The 23,303-nt window shown below is 42.8% G+C and overlaps 1 protein-coding gene across 1 annotated transcript in view; it reads right to left on the reverse strand.

The window, feature by feature from the left end:
- Positions 1-23,081, reverse strand: part of gnai2 (G protein subunit alpha i2) — a 206,816-nt gene extending 183,735 nt beyond the window's left edge. The window contains exon 1 of the mRNA XM_033037082.1: positions 22,551-23,081. Coding sequence (XP_032892973.1) covers positions 22,551-22,668 — 118 coding nt within the window. The 5' untranslated portion in view covers positions 22,669-23,081. The remainder of the gene's footprint in view (positions 1-22,550) is intronic.
- Between the last annotated feature and the right edge of the window lie 222 nt (positions 23,082-23,303).

A 23,303-nucleotide genomic window follows, 5' to 3' on the forward strand; every position in this document is an offset into this window, starting at 1 on the left:
GCGAGCGTGCGGGCGGACTGACGGAGCCGGCGCTATGGGGGTGCTGAAGGTGGCCCGGGCGGCTTGCAGGGCAGTGCTGCTCCCCACCATCATCACCATGATGATCCAGAAGGGCATGCTGGCCGAGGTGGACTCGCTGAGTGGCCACACGTACGGAGCCTGCAGCCGGTCCCAAAGAGGTTCCATCTCTAGTATTGGGCAGCTCTGGAAGGGGGGGGGCAGTTAGGGTTAAGCATTTTCCTCTCAGTGGAAGATGCCTTAGCCTTCCCCCAGCCTGGAACTGCCCCAGTCCCACTCTGGCCTTGACCCCCCACTCTGCACACTGGCAGTCAGTGGGGTTCAGTAGACGGGGAAGCCCAGAAGAACTGCCCTCACTCATTAATTAGGCTGGTTCAGGAGCCGGACCTCTGCGGCAGTCTCATTCAAAAAACACTCACAATTATATTCATTATATTATTTTTATATAATACACGTATGTGTGCATGCGCGTGTGTGTGTGTGTGTGTGTGTGTGTGTGTGTGTGTGTGTGTGTGTGTGTGTGTGTGCGTGTGTGTGCGTGTGTGTGCGTGTGTGTGCGTGTGTGTGTGTATATATAAATGTTATTTATTTAGCGAATGCAAAGTCCTTTAGCCAAGCAGTTGCCTCTTGATCTGCTGTATGAAGGGTGACAAGTCCTCCTTTGAGTCTTTGTTGAGGGCATGCTTCAATGATGTGTTGCATTGTTTGCTGCTCTCCACTATATATAATATATATATATATAAATATAATATATATAAATAAATAGATTACACCACGGAAATAGGCTCCCAATGGTGTAATATGGGCATTGGAGACTAGATGGCGCTTACTGCTTCGGTCTCATATTCTAATTAGTTTAATTAATAAATGTGCAACTTTTGGCACTGACGAGTTATGACTTCCTTCTCAATTATATTTTATCTAAATCTGTGCAAAATTTCATGTAGTACCGAGACATGGGTCACGAAAGTTGATTTCTAGACATATTTTTGATGCTGGGCCCACAGCCTATATTTTGATTTTCAACTAAAATCACTTGGGTATCAGTCTGAAGAAGGGTCTCGACCTGATACGTCGCCAATTCCTTCTCTCCATAGATGCTGCCTCATCCACTAAGTTTCTCCAGCATTTTGTGTCTACCTTGGGTATTAGTTGAGCTGCCTACATCAAGAAGACCAAGTAATTGAAGAAACATCCCTTAAGTTAAAAACAATCTGGGTGAGCTTGGCCCCAATATCTTGCAATAATAAATATATTTATTACATCCTCATTTCGGGCTTAACTACAAATCGTTCAACCACAGATCCGCAGATCTTCATGTCCATTTATCATTCAATATGCAAAGAGGTTAACTGCTCATGTGTTCAAGCCTTCCATGCTAGGATCGCATTTACAGATCAGCACGTTGAACTAACAAAAAGGTGGGTGTAATTAATCCCAAGTGAAATATTTCAAGATACAAAAACTTGGATTGATGAACAATCCAGAACAACGTCAGCATATTTAACAAGCAACTGAAGATACTTTTTTGTGCCACACACCCATTCCATTGAAAATGCAGTCCAGCTGGAAGTCACACGGACACCCTCGTCCCCGTTCCAAAAAAAACATCAATTAAATTCAGGGGAGAGAACAGCTTCTGTTTCTTCTCAAACTATTTAGCCAAGGTCCCCTGCTAAAAGCTGGACCGACATCCTGACTCTGCTAAAATAATCACACATCACATCTTCAAAAGTAAACCGGGGGAAACTCATTGTGAAGGGCAAGCATCGGATTTCTAGAAACGTCAGAAAAAAAATTTGAAGGAAGTGAGTCAGTGCTACACAGGAAGGCAAAATAATTGCTCCCTCGTTTTACAGCAGTTTAGTCTCTGCAAGATGCAGCTTGTCTGCTCTGTTACCAAAAGTAATCAATTACAGTTGCAAGCCATTTACACCTTCGTCAATAATTAATTTTTGCTTAAAAGCATTACACTGTAAATGCAAAAGGTCAGATATAGATTAGGTTGTTAGTATTGTTATAGCCATGTATCCATTTTTTCATTATGGGCAGACTGCATTGAGAATCTCATTTGCAAATAATTTGAAAAATTATTTTATTCCAGTGTTCAAAGCACCTTACATCTTATGCAATATTCTATTCAAAATATATCAATTATGGAAACGTTCTTTAAAATTCTCTCCATTAATGTTGGATGATAGAAAAATGAGCCTCTGGCTAAAAGCTACATTTGTATTACCCAAGTGCTCACATTTAAAGTGCTTAAATACTTAAAAGGGATGTTGGATAGTTTGAGACTCTGATCACGAGATCTCAACGTGTACAAGTGGGTCTATAGGGCAGGATCAATTTAGATCCCTCCACTGATTGAATCATCCTTCCAACCTTCTCCAACCCACAATCTTCTACGATCTCTACACTCTTACAATTTTGGAGCCTCGTATTTTGATTTTATTCACCCCCATCTCCAACAATTATGCCTTCCTGTTCAAACCCCACAGTTTAGCATGCCCCTTTAAACTTCAAAGCTTCACTACCCCTTTCCTTTAAGATGCTCCTTAAAATTGATCTTTTTCTTAACTTCAATCTATCTCCCCTAATTTCTGGATCTAGCTCAATAACTGATTTTGTACATTTCTGGGAAACTCAGAATTTTTGCAATATTGAAGAAGTGATATAGAAACTTGGTATTTCTAGACAGACTGAGGTTTCATAATGAAGCCGCTAGTGTCAACGGTCTGGGCTGTCAGTTGGCCCGGTGGCGGTTGAGCTTCTTCTCCGCGCTGGCTGTGGGCCTGGGGCTGCTGATGTCGTCGGTCCGGGGCTGACGGTTGGCCCGGCTGGGGTTGGCTGAAGAATTCCATTGCCTTGAAATTAGCAGAACAGTAAAATTCGACTCAGAAACTATCATTGCGCTCCAGTCTGGAATACAATAATTTTCCTATAATGTAACCATGCAGCACCCATGTTCCTCAGATTAAATATATTTTTACACATAAATTATGAATAAAAATAAGAATTTATACACAGTTTCTTCAGCTAGCACTTCATTCGCTTTTTCTTTACAGTGAATGACCTTTGACAAATCTTATGATCCCTTACGGTTTTCAGAATATCAAATTTGCTTATACTGATAGAATATATTTACTGACAAATTCAATTCAGGAGCCCGTTACTGTATTCTTTACATATACAGACCTCTGTGTAAACACAAGACCAACAGTTTTACTTTATATCCTCAATTCAAAGATTTCACTCTGCAATCCATGAATCCACCTTGGCATCACAAAACCAATGCAAATTAAGTTCAAGTGCTCATGAGATCAGATCCCTCCTCCCACAACTAGCATAGTCTTTTCTTAATCAAGCTACCATTCAAAATGCTCATCAGCCGTTTAATTACAGCAAAACCAAATCCGCATCTCTCCTCCCCTTCCCCCCCCTTTAAAAAGGCAGGAAACATTATTTAAGGACAGGAATTTAAATTAATCTAAAATACTTCCAGATTTTGCATTACTACAGGGCTAATGAGACAAGCAGAAGTAAACAATTTTTGGAGCAAACTTTTCTCTTTACAAAGATTGCTTCTATTTGGGTGGAAAGATGTCTCGGCAGTTCAAGTCTGTGTTAGCAGCATCAAATTCATCTTCACCATTGACTTAATACAACTTCTGCAGAATGTCTCCACCAGCAGTCATACACACTTTCTAATAGCTACATCATTCACCTTTGCAGGCCGTTGAGCAATAGTCATAATTGCTAACTTATGTTGCTGGTAGTAAATCCTCTGCCCAGAATCTAATTTCACTTTGTATAATTAGCATTGGAAAGGACCGGTTTCTTCCCACTTACTTCAGCTGGAAGCGTGCCACAGTGCTAGCAGTGAAAGGGCAGTATTCAAAATACAATGCAATGGAAAACTGGCCCCAGGAGTCAAGCTGCACTAAAACAGAGACGTTACTCAAAAAAAGGAAGAGCCAGCTAAAATAAACACAAATTTAATTTAACAAAAGATTGCATATGCTGGAAATACTCTGCAACATCTGGCAACAATGGTAGAAAGGGAAATGGTTAACATTGTACTTTTAAGACAATAGTGCCAGAACTGAAGATTTGCAGCTCCTTCAACACCTCCAGATACGAATCAATTGCCGGTGCTGACAAAGCAAGCTGATATTATAATAAGTGCTTTAAGCACCTTTAGTTATTATAAGCATGGCCCAATCACCCCGTCAACTCCACGCCAGTTCCTATATGACAAACTATTCAATCCATTTCCTCTGCAGTGGCCTTCCAATTCCCCTTTGAAATCTCTGATTCGTTCAATACCAACTTATCTGACGTGTTTGCCTACTTCCTCAAAATGTGCCAGTACTCTTCATCACCCATATTTAAGTAGTCTTAACTAAAAAGGGCTGAAATATTGGACTGTACAGACAAACCCAAGGTCCTAGTAGGGTTTAGAAGAATACAATTGATCACCTTTCTCCAAGTTGAAAATCCACAAGTCACAATTATCATTTCATAATAGACAACAGACAATGGGAGCAGGAGTAGGCCATTTGGCCCTTCAAGCATTCAATGTGATCATGGCTGATCATCCCCAATCAGTACCCCGTTCCTGCCTTCTCCCCATATCTTTAAGAGCCCTATCTAGCTCTCTTGAAAGTATCCAGAGAACCGGCCTCCACCGCCTGGCAGAGAATTCCACAGACTCACAACCCTCTGTGAGAAAAAGTGTTTCCTCGTCTCCGTTCTAAATGGCTTACCTCTTATTCTTAAACTGTGGCCCCTGGTTCTGGAATTCCCCCAACATCGGGAACATGTTTCCTGCCTCTAGCGTGTGCAAACCCTTAATAATCTTATATTTCCTGTACTTAAGTATCGCCCCTTCCTACGCAGTCTTTCCATGATTAGCGTATCAAATGGCACTTACCAAATACCTATTGCGAGCCCTTTTATAAAGAGCACAATCCCTTCATCAACCTATTCGCCTCTAAAACTCAATGGTTAGTTAAAGAAGTAAGATTTGCTTTAAATAAATCTCTTCTGGAGTTTATTAAATGCTAATCAATATTAATCATTTCAGCCCTTATTGTTTCTATCTTATATTACCCTTTTATTACTCATATTCGTATACAAGAATTACTTTATCAATTTGACGTCTGCTCTTAGTCTTGGGAATTTTTTTTTAAATGAAAATATTCCCGCAGAGCTTCCTATTCCTGGAATAATTCTACTATGTAATCAACCCGACATGTCTTAAATCCTCAGTCACATCATCAAGAACCTCAGGATTTGATTGTCCGAACTTCCCATTCAAGGTGAGAATGTACCGACTACCTTTCGTTCTCCCTGCCAATCTGTGCTTCTAATTTAACCAAACATTTTCAACTCACTGAAACTGGCATCCTTCCAATCAACCACTTTTACTCTAGATTGCCCTTTGTTCCATTTCATTATAAATCTAAACCCAGTGCTATTGTGATCATTTCCCAGAACAGATTCAAGAAATCCCTTTCTTTGGACTTAAAACATAATAGGCTTCTCCTGGACTAGTCAGAAATATCTCCCGCACACCAACCCTACCACCATTGCTACCACTTTCTATAAAAGAACATCTACTGAATGGTTTTACACCTTAGTATCATTCAAATATGAAGAGCTGGTCATAGACTGCCGCAAGCAGGGCTGGAAGGCAAGGTGTATGCCCATCGAGGTTGGCTGCAGAGGTTTTGTAGGGCAATCGCTCTACAAGGCCTTGAGTGCACTGGGCATCAACGGAGTGGCGAGGAGAAGGGCCATCAAGAACACCACAGAGGCAGCGGAGAAGGCCTCGAGATGGCTCTGGATCAGGAGAGGAGGTCCATGGGGAGGAGCGAATGCCACCTGAACACAAGTCGTGATCTGATCAACCACGGCTGGGTCGCCTGGGTGAGGGTGTCTGATGTTGAAAGACCCGAAACACCCAATGACCCCATGTTACATCACTGATAATGTGTTCAGGAGCATCTATCGATGTATTTGTATCAATCACTGTGCTGGTGAAACCAGTGGCGACCAGGAATAGACTGGTTGACAACCAAGAATAGGGTGGTGACGACTGGAGAGACAGTGGACAGCTCGGAAAGATGGCAACCGGGGTGGGGCGGGTTGGCAGCCCAAACCGCATCCTCTGATGATGTGTTCAGGAGCATCTATCGATGTATTTGTATCAAACACTATCTGTCAGCCTGTAGCATCTTTTGCCAGCATCACAAAGAAAGCGTGGATGTTTAAAAGAATCCCAGAGTCAGCACTGCAGAGGATGACCGCTTTTGGCCATTGAGCCAATGCAAATTCTCTCATGTACCCCATCCTATTTCCCAATGACTTTTCATGCTCTAAGTATCATTCCAATCCGCTTCAAAATAAAACTGCTTCCACCATCCTTAAGCAGATCACTGCTCTTTGTTTACAAAACTGGTAGTCCCCCCCCCCTCCTTTAACTTGACTTTAAAATATTTCTGCTATTATGCATCCATCATAGGAAAAGACAGGGTGCAGAACGCGTTTGCTAATGCTACTATCCACCCACACCCTCAAAGGAAGAAATCTCTGTTACTGAAAATTAAAACTAGCACAAAAGTTGCCAGGTGAAAATCATCTCAATCTGAGAACATTGCTGCAGAACCTCCTCAGGTTCAACCATCATCAGCCTGATTTATAAACCACTTGCACTCCTTTGGTCAGAGACAGAGCTGGACACAACTGCAGCACCCAGCTTAATTTGCAACTCACAAAAAGAAATAGCCCATGCCTGCATTCAGCACAACATCGACAATCTGCAGCAGTGGCCTGCTAAATGGCAAGTAACATCATCACCACACACGACTGGCTGAGACCATCTCCAAGAGGAGAAATTAACCAACTGCACATTAAATTCAACACTACACACTGTCAACATCCCAAGAGCTCTCTATGGTCAGCAACATAACTAGATACGTTCTAAAAATTCTAGGCGTGCTGGAACATATTGCAGAGAATTGTGGATGCAGCCCACACAAACCAATCTCTCTATCAATGGCTTAATCTACACTTCACGCTGCCTTGGCAAGGCCACCAGCATAATCAAGGCTGAATCTCACTCCCTCTTCCATCAGGCTAGAGTTACAGAAGTGTGAAAATGCACACCTCCAGATTCTGAGTGAGTTTCTTCCCAGTTGTTATCAGGCAACTGAACCATCCTAGTAACAACTAGAGAGCAGTCCTAAGCTAACATCTACCTCATTGAAGACCCTCAGACTATCTTTAATCGTACTTTACCTTGCACTAAACATTATTCCCTTTATCATGTGTCTGCACACTGGGGACGGCTCGATTGTAATCATATATAGTCTTTCCACTGATTGGTCAGCACACAGCAAAAAGGTTTTTCACTGTACCTCAGTGCACATGACAATAAACTAAACCAAACAAGAGAACAGGCAATCCATAGTGAGCTTGGATTCCAAATCTCCAAAGCTCTGCCTACTCGGCAGGTTAGGAACCTGGTACAAAACTCTGCATTTGTCTCAATAAAGGAAAGCTGCAGCATTCAAAATGTTCAATATTTTCCAGATTTACTTCAGCCACTCCACCATCTATACCCGGGAAACATGTACAACCTGCAATAGCAATAGGTGGATTTGTTTCCCCACTCAGGTGCACAATTCTACCATTGTCACTGGGTCAAAGTCCTGCAGCTCCTACATAAAGGACTATAGCGATTCCAGCAGACAATCACAGAACAAAAACAGCACAGCACATGAACTGGCCATTCGGCCCACAATGTTTGTGCCGAACATGATACCAAGTTAAACTGGTCTCATCTGCCTGTACATGATCCATATCCCTCTACAAGCGAGTTTGGTATTCCGACTGCGCAGGCCCAGGTCATAGCTCACTGGAGATAAACATTGGAGTGTGCGGATCTGCTGTGTGTTATCTTCGGTTATCAGACCTTCATTTCTCAGTGAGTGCTCTATGCTTCGTGCTGCTCTGTGGGGTCGGGGGCCATGGTCGGGATCGGGCGCAGGTCTCCGGCGCCACAGAGTCGCCGCAGGGTCGTCCCCGTCCAGAGGCTGTCGGAGGTGTCGGGCCGGGCCCAAGCCCGGGGGCGGCTCGGCGCCAGCTCTGCCTGTCCAGTGGCCATTTGCCCCCGCCGGCCACGCATCTCTCCCTGACCAGTGGCCGTCGGTTTGCCGGAGGGCATGTCATTACAAATAGTGAGTCACTCAGAGCTGGGATAGGCAATCCGTTTCACTGGAGCTGCTTGTAGTCTTCCAGCATCAAAGGCCCTGATGGTGGAGGGTGGTGTGACTCAGACAGAGAGGTTTGGTGGCGGCAGGCCCCGGTCGCCGGCCACCAGCTAGGGGCGCCACGGCGGGCAATGCAACATCTCCGGAAAAAGGTGTCGAAACGTCACCCGTTCCTTTTCTCCGGGGATGCTGCCCGTCCAGCCGAGCCGCCGCAGCACCCTGCACGCACCCCTATCGACGGCCGGCACTCAAGGCGCGCCCCGGACGTCTCCAACTGCCGATGGGGATGGAACAACCGGGGAGGGGGGTTCCAGGGAAGGCTCGGCGATGCCCAGGGCGCCGGGGACGCAGGCTCAACCCGGGCTACGGATGAGTGGTGGGTCTGTGCGCACTCTCCCCTATCACCCACTGGCATCTGCCCCCTCTCTCACTGTTACAGCCACTCTCCCGCTACCTGGCATCCCCATTCCTCAGATTCAATATATTTTTACACATAAATCATGATTAAAGATAAGAATTTACATACAGTTTATGCAGCCAGTGCTTCGTTCCCTTTTTATTTTATATAGCCAGTGACCTTTGACGAATCCCATGATTCCTTTAGTTTTTCGGAACACCGAACTCGATTATTCCTTGCACTTCCATGTGCCTATCGAAAAGCCTCTTCCGCCCCTATCGTATCTGTCTCCATCACTAACCCTGGCAATGTGTTCCAGACCCCACCAAATCTCTATTAAACTTTCCCCCTTTCACCTTATAGGAAAGATTGGTGGGCTATTTAATCTCCCATGCTAACTCCACCTGTCAAAAAGGCCATACCAACATAATTTTCCTATAGTAACCCAAGGCCCCAACAGTCCCTTAAATACAAAAATCTTTTTATAGGCAATAAGTATCACACTGCCACAGATCATCCCATCTCCGGTATTGATGTTAGGATTCAATATCCACATCTGGATGCCGATTTTTTTTTCAACTATCAATTAAATTTCAGGTCAAGCACTACAACAGGAAAACGAGAGATAGATTGCATCAAAGCACTTCTGGCAGCCGTACCACAGCTTATTGTTCTTGAAGTAATTCAAAGGCAGTGCAGAATGAAGTAGCAAAGAGCCCCGGAAGCAACTGAAAAGTGAAACTGTAGAAAATGGAGTAACAAGAGATGTTGAACTGGACTTAATTACTGCTCCTACAGAGCTGAAGAATATAAAATGGGAGAGGGAGAAAGGATAAAGCTTGGGGCAGAGACTTACAATTTGGATCCGCACCATCCCCAGAGTTGTCAGAATGTTTAGAAAGGAAATGCAGATGCTTGCATATACCAAAGATAGACACAAAGTGCTGGAGTAACTCAGCTGGTCAGGCAGCGTCTCTGGCGACAAAGGATGGGTGACGTTTCTGGTCAGAAGGTTTCCAACCCGAAACATCTCCCATCCTTTTTCTCCAGAGCTGCTGCCTGACCCACTGAGTTACTCCAGCACTTGGTATCTACTGTCAAAATGTTTATCTGATCTCCTAGACAGGTAGAGATTTACCCTAACCTACAGGAAGATCAAATCTATCATTTTCACTCCACTGTATGACCATGCCCTAGCTACCAACCTCTTTGCTTTGGAAGTGATTCAGAGTTTACCCACATGCCATCTTAGCTTCCTCAAAACTGTTACTCAACCTCAGACTTTGCTTATTCCAACACCACTCTGGCTAATCTCCCACATTCTACTCTGTGGAAACATGAGATTATCCAAAATTAAGTCTTTGGTGTTCCCCATTCACCAAGTGTTTCCTGTTCTACCCCCATAATTTTAAAATAGTCATTCTTTCTTTTAAATCCTTCCATGAGCACAACCTCCACCTCCCCATCTGCACCCATGCTCCTCGTGCCCTTCAATACCTGTACTACACGTTCTAAATCTGATCTCACTCAACAATAGATTTAATTGCCTCACTGTTGATCCAAATTTAGGAATCCACTGCTCAAACATTTCACACCCTTTCCTTCAAGGAATTCCTCAAAAAACATTTTTATCAAGCTTTTGGTCATCAATTGAAGCTTTGGCTAATGCTCTGACACAATGACTGATCGGAAACCATGACAAGATTGTCTTGCACTTGCTTAAGATCCACTGAAACAGTGTGTCACAGGGACTCTCCACCAATCTAATACAAATCAAGTTAATAGACCAAAGTTTTTACACTGCAGAGCAGCAATGTGGCTTCTGCATATTCAGCTTTGAGTGTGGATAGGTCCAGAGGTGAGTGAGAGCGCAAATAAAAAGCAAAGAAAATATTAATTTTTTCCACATTATATTTAGCAACATCCTTTTGCAGTTCAATGGCCGATTCTGAATACTTCTACTTCTGGGTTATTTTTTAACAGAATCCACTACATACAAGTTCTCAGGACACCTTAACAGGTATCATCACAAAGGCATGGCGTCTCACAATTCTCACAAAGGCATGGCGTCTCACCAAGATAGAGATGCTGGTGGGATGATTAAAATCAGAAGACCTCAAGACATCTGAATTGGAGCAGCAAAGAGATTCACAATGTTTGTACAGGGCGAGTGAGTCCCCGCACATAGTTTGAATGAGCACAAGCTTGGATCGGGTAGAAAATAGTGACCAGAGGGGTAAGCCAGATATCCAAACATGGCTTCCAGTAGAGAAACTTCCTAAATAGTTTTGATTGTTGTTTCCTGTATTTGCTAGAGATATTTTCTGTGGGTGGGGTGTTTATAATTTAGAGGATTAAGACAATACTTGAAACCATTGATGATTTAAACTTTGACTCAACTCACACATTATCTTCCCTGTGGAAGTCACTCATTTCACATAAAAAATTCATCCTGAAAAAAGATGATCGATTGCTAAAAACCCTTATCCTAGCAGCTAAGTGAACTTTGACCGTGGCTGATAATATAAATCTGCACTATAGCCCAGTTTCCAATTCACTCATTAGGCATTCAACAAGGGAAGTTCACAATTCTGGAAGAGTGTAGATAAAGGTTAGTGCATCAATTAAAATTAATATAATTTGGAAAGCAATACATATTGAATTGAATTGTGTTCTTGGAAAATAACATAATTTTCTATGGATCAAATAAAGGAATGGTGGAGCTGCAATTGTCATGGGAAAAGATAAGGCACAAGCAGAAACAAAACCATCAATTATATTATTAGTCGGTTTGCATTAACAAACTGCCGTATGCACACCAGTGTTAATTATTTACATTAATAATTAATTATGTTTTTACGGCACTATTCAGTCCGTGCAAGAGGCACAGAGGCAGTGCCACACAGCTGCAGAAGCCAAGGGTAGATCGTCAGAGTGGCTGGAATTTGGGGTCTAATTGTTTCTCCTCAGCAGTAAAATCCAACCTTCGGCAATTAAAAGTCACAACTGTGGTTGCCAATCAACTGGATTGTAAATAATTAGGCAATTTGTGAAATAGCAAAAATTCATTTCTATTCTCACCCACCAAGGCACATTATTATTGCAAGGACAGCATGGTTGTCCTGATAACAGTGTAGGAATCAACATTCTTCACTAGCCATCAAGTACTTCAACCATCGAAATGACAAAAGAAACCGAAATTTGTTCACACCCAACACTAATTCTCAATTCCAGGCCATCTCAGCAATCAGGAGCTAATTTGCTCCACTGGCATAATTTATGGACATTGATTTGCTCCCACCACCACTCCGACAGTATGCTACCAACAAATCAAACGCTCTTCCTCCTCAGTCATTTACCAAAAAATGAATCAGCCCATTTTAATTTCAGCAAAAGCACTTTGTTCCCTTATCCATGAATGCAAATGACATTAGGCATGAACACTTAATTTTTAATTATACAAAATAGAAAAAGTAATCTTTGTTTTTTAAAATCATACACATTTGATATTATATGGTAAATGACCATTAATTCATTAAGAGAACACTATCAAATGAACATGAGCAATATTTAGTGGCGGTATTATAATCGTGTACGGTGTACATAGAGGAAATTGTACATTGTCATGGGCACTTCCCTGACTAGAGAGACTTGCATTATAGTCCAGCTTTCATATCCACTTCAGGATGTTGCAAAGCTTACAGAAGGATTAAAGAACTAAGTGTCGTCAGTCTGTACAAAATGTGGAAATCAGCTCCCACAAATATTGAGTTAATAACCCAGAGAGGGTGGGCTATATTTGTTTTTATCAAATTGAATTCCTTGAATTTTCACCTTTACAGCTAAAATAAGCATTAACATCTGCATTCCTACACTGATAAAACCGTTATTATGCAGATCATTATTTATTGGGTGCTTGCCTGACTGGCAGGTGCTGATGAAACAACGAAAAGATCAGCCGAAAAGGCAGTGCTGACAATGAAGTAGGGGTAATGAATTTCTGCAGTCATTTATCTAATGCTTCAGCAATCTGGTCATTTCAACTCTACGTGCTACTTCAATTCTTTCACACTTGCAATCTCAGAATTATTGCTCGTTGTTCAATCCAAAGGTTTAGGCTTAAATTAAATTCAATTACATTTTGCTGATGACACCACTTCCAATTTTATAGCTTTTTAGTTCAGTATCCTTCTCCTCCTGCTGCTGACTGCTTGCTTCGCATAATTATTCGAGGCAGTTGTGGGAAAGAACTGCAGATGCTGGTTTAAATCAAAGGTAGACACAAAATGCTGGAGTAACTCAGCAGGGCAGGCAGCATCTCTAGAAAGAAGGGTCTCGACCCGAAATGTCACCCACTCCTTCTCTCCAGAGATGCTGCCTGTTCTGCTGAGTTACTCCAGCATTTTGTGTCTACCTTTGATCATTCCAGGAAGTCAAGAACCTTATGGGGCATGCAAACAGACACATTTTAAATAGACTATACATTCTAGTGAGTGGGTACAGTGACTAGTGGGGTACCGCAAGGTACTGAGACCGCAGCTATTTACAATATACATCAATGATGTGGATGAAGGGATTCAAAGTAACATTAGCAAATTTGCAGATGACACAAAGCTGGGTGGCAGTGTGAACTGTGAGGAGGATGCTATGAGAATGCAGGGTGGCTTGGGCAGGTTGGGGGAGTGGGCAGCTGCAAGGCAGATGAAGTTTAATGCAGATAAATGTGAGGTTATCCACTTTGGTAGCAAAAACAGGAAGGCAGATTACCATCTAAATGGCGTTAAATTGGTACAACGGGATCTGGGGGTCCTTGTACATCAGTCTATGAAAGTAAGCATGCAGGTACAGTTGGCAGTGAAGAAAGCGAATGGCATGTTGGCCTTTATAACAAGAGGAATCAAATATAGGAGCAAAGAGTTGTACAGTTCTGCAGTTGTACAGAGCCCTAGTGAGACCACACCTGTAGTATTGTATTGGTCCCCTAATTTGAGGAAGGACATTCTTGCTATTGAGGGAGTGCAGCGTAGGTTTACAAGGTTAATTCCCTGGATGGCGGGACTGTCGTATGCTGAGAGAATGGAGCAGCTGGAGCTGGGCTTGTACACTCGAGAGTTTAGAAGGATGAGAGGGAACCTCATTGAAACATATAAGATTGTTAAGGGCTTGGACATGCTAGAGGCAGGAAACACGTTCCCGATGTTGGGGGAGTCCAGAACCAGGGGCCACAGTTTAAGAATAAGGAGTAAGCCATTTAGAACGGAGACGAGGAAACACTTTTTGATGGTGAGTGTGGAATTCTCTGCCTCAGAGGGCGGTGGAGGCAGGTTCTCTGGATGCTTTCAATATGTGGAGAAGGCAGGAACGGGGTACTGATTGGGGATGATCAGCCATGATCACATTGAATGGTGGTGCTGGCTCGAAGGGCCGAATGGCCTACTCCTGCCCCTGTTGTCTATTCCCTCGCCACCTGCAGTTGTTTGCTGAAGGGATTACAAAAAAGTCCCAACCTTCTATATTTCCTCTTTAAAAGCTGTGCACTCTGGATATTTATAACTTAGCTTTCATGAAACCAACCACGAAGATCACTGAGAAAGGAGCCACATGTCATTGAACAGCGGTTCCTCTCACACCGAGCAAGATGTCAGAACAATTAATTTACTGTACTCTTGCTTTTTTAGGCGGGGGGTGCTCCAAACCAAGAACCATGCAAAGTCTATCAAAAGCAGTACTCGTCTGACAAATTAGTTGGATTGAAATTGACCTTTATACCTTTACCACTATTAAATTGTTTACCAAACCAAAGGAAGGAGTAAGAATTTATAGATAACTGCTTTTGCATGGGCACATTGAACACATATAATACACATTAAACATTGGTTACGAATTATTTAGGGTCATATCCTTTTCATTATCCCCGTTTTTGCACACCCAGCCAAGCAATATTCTTTTCAATAGAACATTGGTGACCATTTCAGACTGGAAGTCTATTCTGGGCCGATTGCCTTTTGCCATCTCTATCAATACTTCGAATGAGAATGTACAAGACACGATTAGCAAGTTTGCATGTAACACAAAAATCGGTGGTTTCGCAGGGTGAAGCTGGTTATCAACGATTATCAGTGGGATCTTGATCAGCTGGGCAAGTGGACCGAGGAATGACAAATGGGAGTTTCAACTCAGGCAAGTGTGAGGTGTTGCATTTTGGGAAATCAAACCAGACCAGGACCTTCACAACGAACGGCATGGCCTCAGGGAGTGTTGTACAGCAGAGGAGTTTAAGAGTACTGTCAAAGTGATGTCCCAGCTAAATAGGACAGTGAATAATGCTTTTGGCATGCTGGCCCTCAGTCAGTGAGTTGATAATTTGCACAAAATGATAATGTGTTCGATTTTGGTCATCCTGTTATATGAAAGATTATATTAAGCTGAAAAGATTGCAGAGAAACTTTTGAGGATGTTGCCATGACTTGAGGGCTTGAGCTGTAGGGCGAGGTTGGGCAGACTAGGACTTTATTCCTTGGAGCGCAGAAGGCCAAGGGGTGATATTATAGATGTGTATAAAAGGCATAGGTTTAAGCCGAGAATAGAAAAAAATTAGTAGAAATCCAAAGGGGCAGCTTTCTCACAGGTGGGAATATGAAAAGAGGTGCAGACAAAATACATGCACAGGAAGGGTTTATTTTAGAGGGATATGCACTAAATGGATTAGCTTAGATGAGGCATATTGATCGGCATGGTCGAGTTGGGATGAGGGCCTGTTTCATGCTGTATGACTAATTCAAACAAATGTGAATGTCAGAATAATAAAATGTCAGGGTAATATTAATATTTACTTTTCCTACTAGATAAAGAATTTGAACAATCTATGTTTCACTTGAACTGTTCAGGTTCCATCCTTAGTTGTGGAGCTGAAATGATTTTGATAGAAGAAGAAATGTCACAAATCATATGTCGCTCAACCAAGTATTTTGAAGTTCTATATTTAAACTATCAAATTTCACTTTGGCAAAGTTGGGCTTGAAAATTATGAAACTGAAGCTGAGACAAGACAACTATAGCTCAAATGAGCTACAGCTAATTGATGTTTCAAACTACTGATGCTGCCTGATTTGCTGAGCACTTCTAGTGTTTTGTATCATTTAGATTTTCAGCATCACTGGCACTCGGCTTTCATTGGATAGTATGATTTCCCTCAATTTATAATCTCAGTTGGTCTAAATTGCAAGTTAGATATCCAGGTAGATTCACAGCACTATAACACAAATGGCAGTAATTTCCATCAACTATTCCTCAAATTTTGTGTACGTGTTTAATTACTGTACCAATTTTACTTTGAAAACTAATTTGAGAACCTACAAATGTAAACTCAACCACACAAGAGAATAATTAGCTGCTTCTAACTGCACTGGAAACAAACCACAAAGGAATATACAGCCTCATTAAATCCATCCCTTACATCTCTTTAGTTAATTAAGTTCATCCATTTATCAAATTAACATGTTGTAAATAGAAATTGTAAAGAACTAAATGGGATTTGCAAGTTACTCACAAACACCAATTAAATGATGCACAATTTTGAATTCATAATAGCTATAGATTTAAAATATTTATTCATGAGACGCGAGTTACCGACAAAGGCAATTTTTTTCAAGCTTAATTACCCTCGAGAAGACGATGCAAGTCACCAAGTTGAATTACTTTTAAAAATATGCTATTTAAAAAAACTGAAATAAAAATCTGAAATAAAATATAAACTGCCTTCATGTGCAGTGGAAGTTGTGTTAACCAAACCAATAAGATGACAAGGATGGGGTGCCTATTATGCAGGCTCATCAACAAAATAAAATCAATCAATAATATGGCAAAGACAAGAACCATGCCCCACCCAAGTCTATGTAGTTCACAGCTTAGTTGGAGGTTGTAATGTAGTTCACAGCTTAGTTGGATGGTTGTCAGGAAGAAGCTGCTCCTGATCCCGGATGTTAGTTTTCATGCTCCTATGCCTTCTTCCCAATGGTAGGAAATGAGTGTTGTCAGAGTGGTGTGGGTCTCTGATGATGCTGGCTGTCTTTTTGAAGCAGCAACTCCTGTAGATCCCCTTGATGGTGGAGAGGTCACTACCCGTGGTGGATGGGACAGTGTTCACCACTTTTTGCAACCCTTCATTCCTGGGTATTTGAGTTACCAAACCAGGCCATGATGCAAACAATCAATATGCTCTCCACTGAACACCTTTAGATGTTCAAGATAGTACTCATCGGCCTACCAAATCTCTTCAATCTTCTAAGGAAGAAAAGGCATTGATAGGCTTTCTTAATGATTACATCAATGAACTGGATCCAGGACAGAACTTCAGAGATGTGCACGCCTAGGAATTTGAAGGATTTGACTCTCTTCACCAGTGTCCTGTCAATGAAGACAGCTACGAGGATCCTTGGCCCCTCTCTTCTAAAAATAATCAGTTCCTTGGTTTTACTAACATTGAGTGTAAGATTGTTTTTCAGGCACCAATCGGTCAGTCTATCGACTCATCCAGGCAGGTTGAGTGTTTTCCATCCCATTCCAGACTGGTAGAAAGGCCTTGCGGAATAGTACTACTCCTAGTAGTACTTTGGAGGCTGCTCCACTTAAGTTTTGGCTATTGGTGACCCCCTAATGTAACAATTCTGAGAGATTCAACAACGCTGAATGCAAAGAGGTGATAGCCAGACTCCTTGGGGATGTTCACTGCCTCGCAGGTGCCTATCTCAAACATAAAAGGTGCCCTCAAGATCCCAAAATTACCAGCATTCTCTCTCTTGAGATTTTGGACATACTCATTTAAAATCTGCCATCATCATAACTTCAAAATAATTTTTAAATCCTTAATCCTTGAAAAACATCTGTCCTCACCAACAACCACTTATAACTTCCCTTCCCATTCCAAAGTCCTTGCATGTGACCTCATCCATCATATCCGAGCATATCTTGCTTGCAATTTTATCTTTAAATCCTTTCAATCTGCTGAAAATGCTCTAATCAAATCCATTCTTTGAAACAATAATTGTGGTTCACACCACATTCTTCCCAACCTATCTACCTTAAATAATACATTTCCTTTATTGAGATAGGAATTGGTTTTGTTTCAAGATACAAGATACATTTATTTGTCACATATGCCAGATGGCACATTGAAATGAGATAACCATACAGCCATACAATAAAAATAAAGAACACAACACACAATAGAATTTAACATAAAACATCCCCACACAGCAGAATCAAAGTTTCCCACTGTGAGGGAAGGCACCAAAGTCAGTCTCTTCCTCCAATGTTCCCCAATGTTCCCCAATGTTCACCCGTGGTCGGGGCCTCCCTGAGCCCTCTGCAGTCGCCGCTACGGGCGGCCCGATGTTCAGGCTCACACTGCCGGGGTGATGTAAGTCCGACGTCGGGGCTGGGGGACGTTCTCAGCGGCCTGGACAACAGAGTCGGCCACCTCCTACCGGAGTCGGCGGCTCCCAAAGTCCGCAGGCCGCGCTGGGCGGAGACTCATGCTGGCGGCCCTCTGCAAGGAGCCCCAGGACTCCGCGATGACTGTCATCGCCGCCCGCGTTGGAAGCTCTCCCAAACCGCAGCTCCACGATGTTGGAGCAGTGGCCCAACGCTCCGGAGCTCCAAACAGCGACCCAGGTAGGCATCGCCTGCTCCGCGGTGAATTCAGCGCTGCGCCGCCACTGTTGTAGCTCTGGTCCGGTTCCCGGTCCCCGGCAGGAAAGGCTGCTCCGATCCAGGTGATAGGCCGCGAGGCGGGGGGCGATGACACGACTCAGAGAAAGTCGTGTCCCCGCCAGGAAGCGACTGGGAAAGTTTCCCCCTTACCCTGCCCCCTCCCCCACATAGAAAAGTTAAAGTTTCCCCCCAAAACAGACATTAAACTAACTGAAAATTTAAATAAAGATTGAAAAGACGAACAGGCTGTACACAGAGGCTGCCACCAATGCAGCGCCCCTGGTCAGGTTCTTATGTAATCGAACTGTAACTAGACACTTGCAATGGCTTCTTTTCTTAACTGCTAATAACTCCAGAATCGCTCAAAACTTTACCCTTGGCCTCTCATTAGTTAATGGGAAACTGTTCTGATTCCACCCCAAGACATCAGACACTCAGTGTATGCTTGATGGTATACAGCACTCTCCCAAAGCATATCAGATTTGTTAGACTGGATCAGAAGTTTCCAATAGCCTAAAAAGCATATTTGAACATAACATCCAGCCATAAATTGTTTTTGGCAAAACTCAATTTGCAATCACTATGGCTGCCTATTTCCAGCCTTGCTCCTGCCCTGCCTCAGCAAATATATTGGTGGAACTATTAATCTTGCCTTGTGTTATATTCAGGCAGGACTATTCAGAAAACACTCACCAGCCTCCCATATCCATCAACATAAATGTGGTTGTCAATAGTTTTTGCTCCAATTAACTCAAAGTCTAATTTGGCCTGGGGGCAAATGTGGACTCCTGTTCTGACAATGCCATTTATGTTGATTCCAAATTACTAATGCCCTTGGCCAGAACCCTCTTCTCTGCAACCTTTCCCAGCCCTGCAAGCCTTCTAGATTTCCGCACTCCACAAAATCATGCCACAGTAGATTCTTAGTTGTGATCCGTCCATCACCTGCTGCCTTCAAGGCATAAAGCTCAATAATGCTCTCCTTAACTCTCAACTTCCCCATCTTCAAGATGCCGATTAAAATTCACCTCAAGTACATAAAGTACCAGGAAAACCAAGACCAATACATTTGGCCTCCAGCAACTACAGCCTATGATTCGTTTAAGAAAGAACTGCAGATGCTGGAAAAATCGAAGGTAGACAAAAATGCTGGAGAAACTCAGCGGGTGAGGCATCATCTATGGAGCAAAGGAATAGGTGACGTTTCGGGTCGAAACCCTTCTTCAGACTGAAGAAGGGTCTCGACCCGAAACGTCACCTATTCCTTCGCTCCATAGATGCTGCCTGACCCACTAAGTTTCTCCAGCATTTTTGTCTACCTACAGCCTATGATCTTATAATTCATGTGAACAGCCTACGGTACACTATAGAGGATCAAAGCTCCAATAAGCTTTTGTGCCTTTGAATTCTACTTCTCCTGAAAATGAATCCCAGTTCTTTGTTTACATGTTTTATGAGTTTTGTTATTCTGTGTTATTACTTTGGGCAAAATGCAAGTCTGTAAACCCAGAAGCCTTTATTTTTGAAACGTCATTTAAACCTCTCACTTTGTAAAATATACAGTACAATTCACATATCCATCCAGATACAGAACAATTGGAGGTGATGTAGCTGCTGCAGACCAATCATCTTGGTCCAGGATATCCTGGGACTTTTACAATGTAGCCGTGATAGTGGTGCAGCTGGTAGAGGTACTGACTCAGGGCCAGAAACCCGGGTTCAAACCTGACCTCAATGCTGCCCATTTGGTGTTTGCACGTTCGTCTTGTGACCACGTGGGTTTCCTCCAGGGGCTCCGGCTTCCTCCCACAAAGACGTGCCACTTTATAGATTAATTAACCTCTGTAAAATTGCGAATAGTGTAGGGAGTGGATGCGCAAGTAGGATAAGATAGAACTAATCGGCATGGACACATGTTTCCGTGCTGTACTCCGAACTAAACTAAACTCCCAAGGTGTATTTTAATCCGTTTATTGAAGACCAAGACAGACAAGATAACGAATGATATATTCACTATATTACCTAGTATCTGTGTTCAATGCTGATGACATTTGACTTAAGAGTTACATTAAGTCCCAGTGTATCCTTTTTTCTCATTTTGGTTTTTGTTACGAGTGAATGCAAATGCAATCAGAAAGAAACGTTCAAAACAGGAAATCATACAACGTACTGTAGCACCACAAACGTTACCTCAACCTCTGAACCCAAACCAAAGCATATTTTTCTGTTGATTAATTAAACTCAGTTTTATACTTCCAAGATCCATTCCTGACATATAATCCAAAGCCCTAGGACAATTACACATAATGGACAATATTCCTTTGGTAGATCTATAATACCCTCAGTAACACCTAGTTCTACACAAAAGAACAAATAACTAATTTTTAAATGATTGCTTTTGATGGAAATGCAAAAAATGGGGGGAAATGGGAGAAGTGAAGGGTTTAAGCAAACTAGGGCTCTGCAGTTTTACAGGCCCCTAGTGAGACCACACCTGGAGTATTGTGTGCAGTTTTTGTCTCTAAATTTGAGGAAGGACATTCTTGCTATTTGAGGGAGTGCAGTGTAAGGTTAATTCCTGGGTTGCCAGGACTGTCATATGCTGTCATGTGAGAGAATGGAGCAGCTGGGCTTGTATACTCTGGTATTTAGAAGGATGAGAGGATATCTTATTGAAACATATAAGATTATTAAGGGTTTGGACATGCTAGAGGCAGGAAAAATGTTCCCGATTTTGGGGGAGTCCAGAACCAGAGGCCACAGTTTAAGAATAAGGGGTAAACCGTTTAGAATGGAGATGAGGAAACACTTTTTCACACAGAGAGTTGTGAGTCTGTGGAGAGGGCGGTGGAGGCCGGTACTCTGGAAACTTTCAAGAGAGAGCTAGGTAGGGCTCTTGAAGATAGCGGAGTCTGCAGGAATGGGGTACTGATTGTGGACGATTAGCCAGGATCACATTGAATGGCAGTGCTGGCTCGAAGGGACGTATGGCCTACTCATGTACCTATTGTCGATTGTCTCATTGATCAGAAAACAAACGTTAAATATTTGAATGCAGTTTTAATTGAACAATTCTGCTTTGACAACTGGCAAATTTTCACTTTGCGTAATACAAGAGACCCATTCTTTTACAGGCATTTTCTTCTGAACTAAGTTGCCCTTTTAAAGTGATTTTATTATGACGTAATTACATGTTTCAATGGAAATTGAACATTTTTTATTTTGCCAAGTCTGTTATTAAAGCAACAAGCAATGCAAGTACATTGCTGAAATAAACAAGATACATCAATCAACAATCCAATTTCGTCCCCTTGAAATATCTCCCTCCTCCATCCTATTGAAAGCGCTGCAATTTCTAACATATCCTTCTCATAAGAGGATCTAAAATGTGTTGCTTGTTGGCTTAAAGCAAGGTTCCGATCTTCCTTAAAGAATTATCCCATACTAAGGTTTTAAATAGGCATTAATGTGCAGGGAATAGAGGGACATGGATCCTATGTTGGCTGTTCTTATGCTGTACTATTCATTCCACCATCCTCCCTGGATGCACGCCACATCAACAATAGGAAGCACTGAAATGGCCATCTAGACTCTTACATTATTTTACATCACCATAAATAAGCCAAACGGGACAGTTAGGAAAATCGTGATCATCACTACGTCGGTGGGAAATCCAGCTTCAAAATGTATAAGATAAATTAGTTCATTCGATCTTAAAATAAGTGGAAGAGTCGGGTTGTTTGAGTGAATTGTTAACAGTCCTAATATTAAAAACTCCCATGAGTGCTCACAAACCTGGATAAAATACCTACACGCATTTGAAACTACTTAGACAGAAGTGGTTAAATAAAATAGCCAGTTTCAAATTACCTCCTCGCTAGAAAAGGGAGTTTAAGAGTAAAATGTTGAATGGTGCGAGAGGCCTGCTCTCTCCACATAACTTCCTTTATTCCGTTATAAAACAGTGTTGCATGCTTCAAAAAGAAATCACACCGACTAGTGGCACCCATTGAGAAACTTGTTTCGACGACGAGCACGGACTGATGGGGATAAGCAGGCTGGCAAGGAGTCTCTTGGCGCTTCTCTCTCTCTCTGTGTCCCCCCCCCCCCCAACAACAACAACAACAAACTCAGCACCAACTTACCCAACAACAGCAACTTCACCTCCCGGGCTGCTTTCTCACCGTCCTCCCGCAGGTTTTTATCAATCATTTTCGAGCGCTCGGCGGCCGCCTTGTCCTCAGCGCTGATGGTGCAACCCATGGCCACTTCTGAGAAGATTAATTTGTTTTTTTGTGTGTGTTTGTGGGGGGGTAGGGGGAGAGGGGAGGGGGGCTGTTGTCTGTTAGTTATACGTTGGAAAATAAGTTATCTTTAATCCCGATTCCAACCTCCCAGAAGAAATAAAGAACCAGCCGACGTCTCGGTTGAAACTTCTCATGTAAGAAATAAAGAGGAAATGAAAATGTTTTGTTTTCTTCACGCCGTTTTCCTTTTTGGGGGGTGAAATGCAACAGACTTCTGTGGTGTTCTCTTTCTTTTTTCCCTTCCTTGGGGTTGTTGGTGCTTCCAATCCGCCGCACAGCTCCACTCCACTCCGCCACACCCCGCACCGCACCGCTCCAGCCGCGGACTCGCAGCTCTCGTCGCCGAGCCGGATGGGACTGCAAGTGGCACTGCGCCCTCCCGCCCCCGCCCTCCCGCCCGACGCGCTGCCCGCCGGGAACTGTAGTCCGCAACCTTCCTCCCTCCTACCACTCACGCGTGCTACCAACTACAACCCCCGACATGCCGCAATAATTGCCGCCAGCCCGCCCTCCCTCCCTCCACACGACGATTGACAACGCAGCTTTTCTTTTTGGATGCTGCACATCCAACTGGTTGGTATCACTGGTCAT

The sequence above is a fragment of the Amblyraja radiata genome, chromosome 18 (genome assembly GCF_010909765.2).
Source record: "Amblyraja radiata isolate CabotCenter1 chromosome 18, sAmbRad1.1.pri, whole genome shotgun sequence".
Lineage (NCBI taxonomy): Eukaryota > Metazoa > Chordata > Chondrichthyes > Rajiformes > Rajidae > Amblyraja > Amblyraja radiata.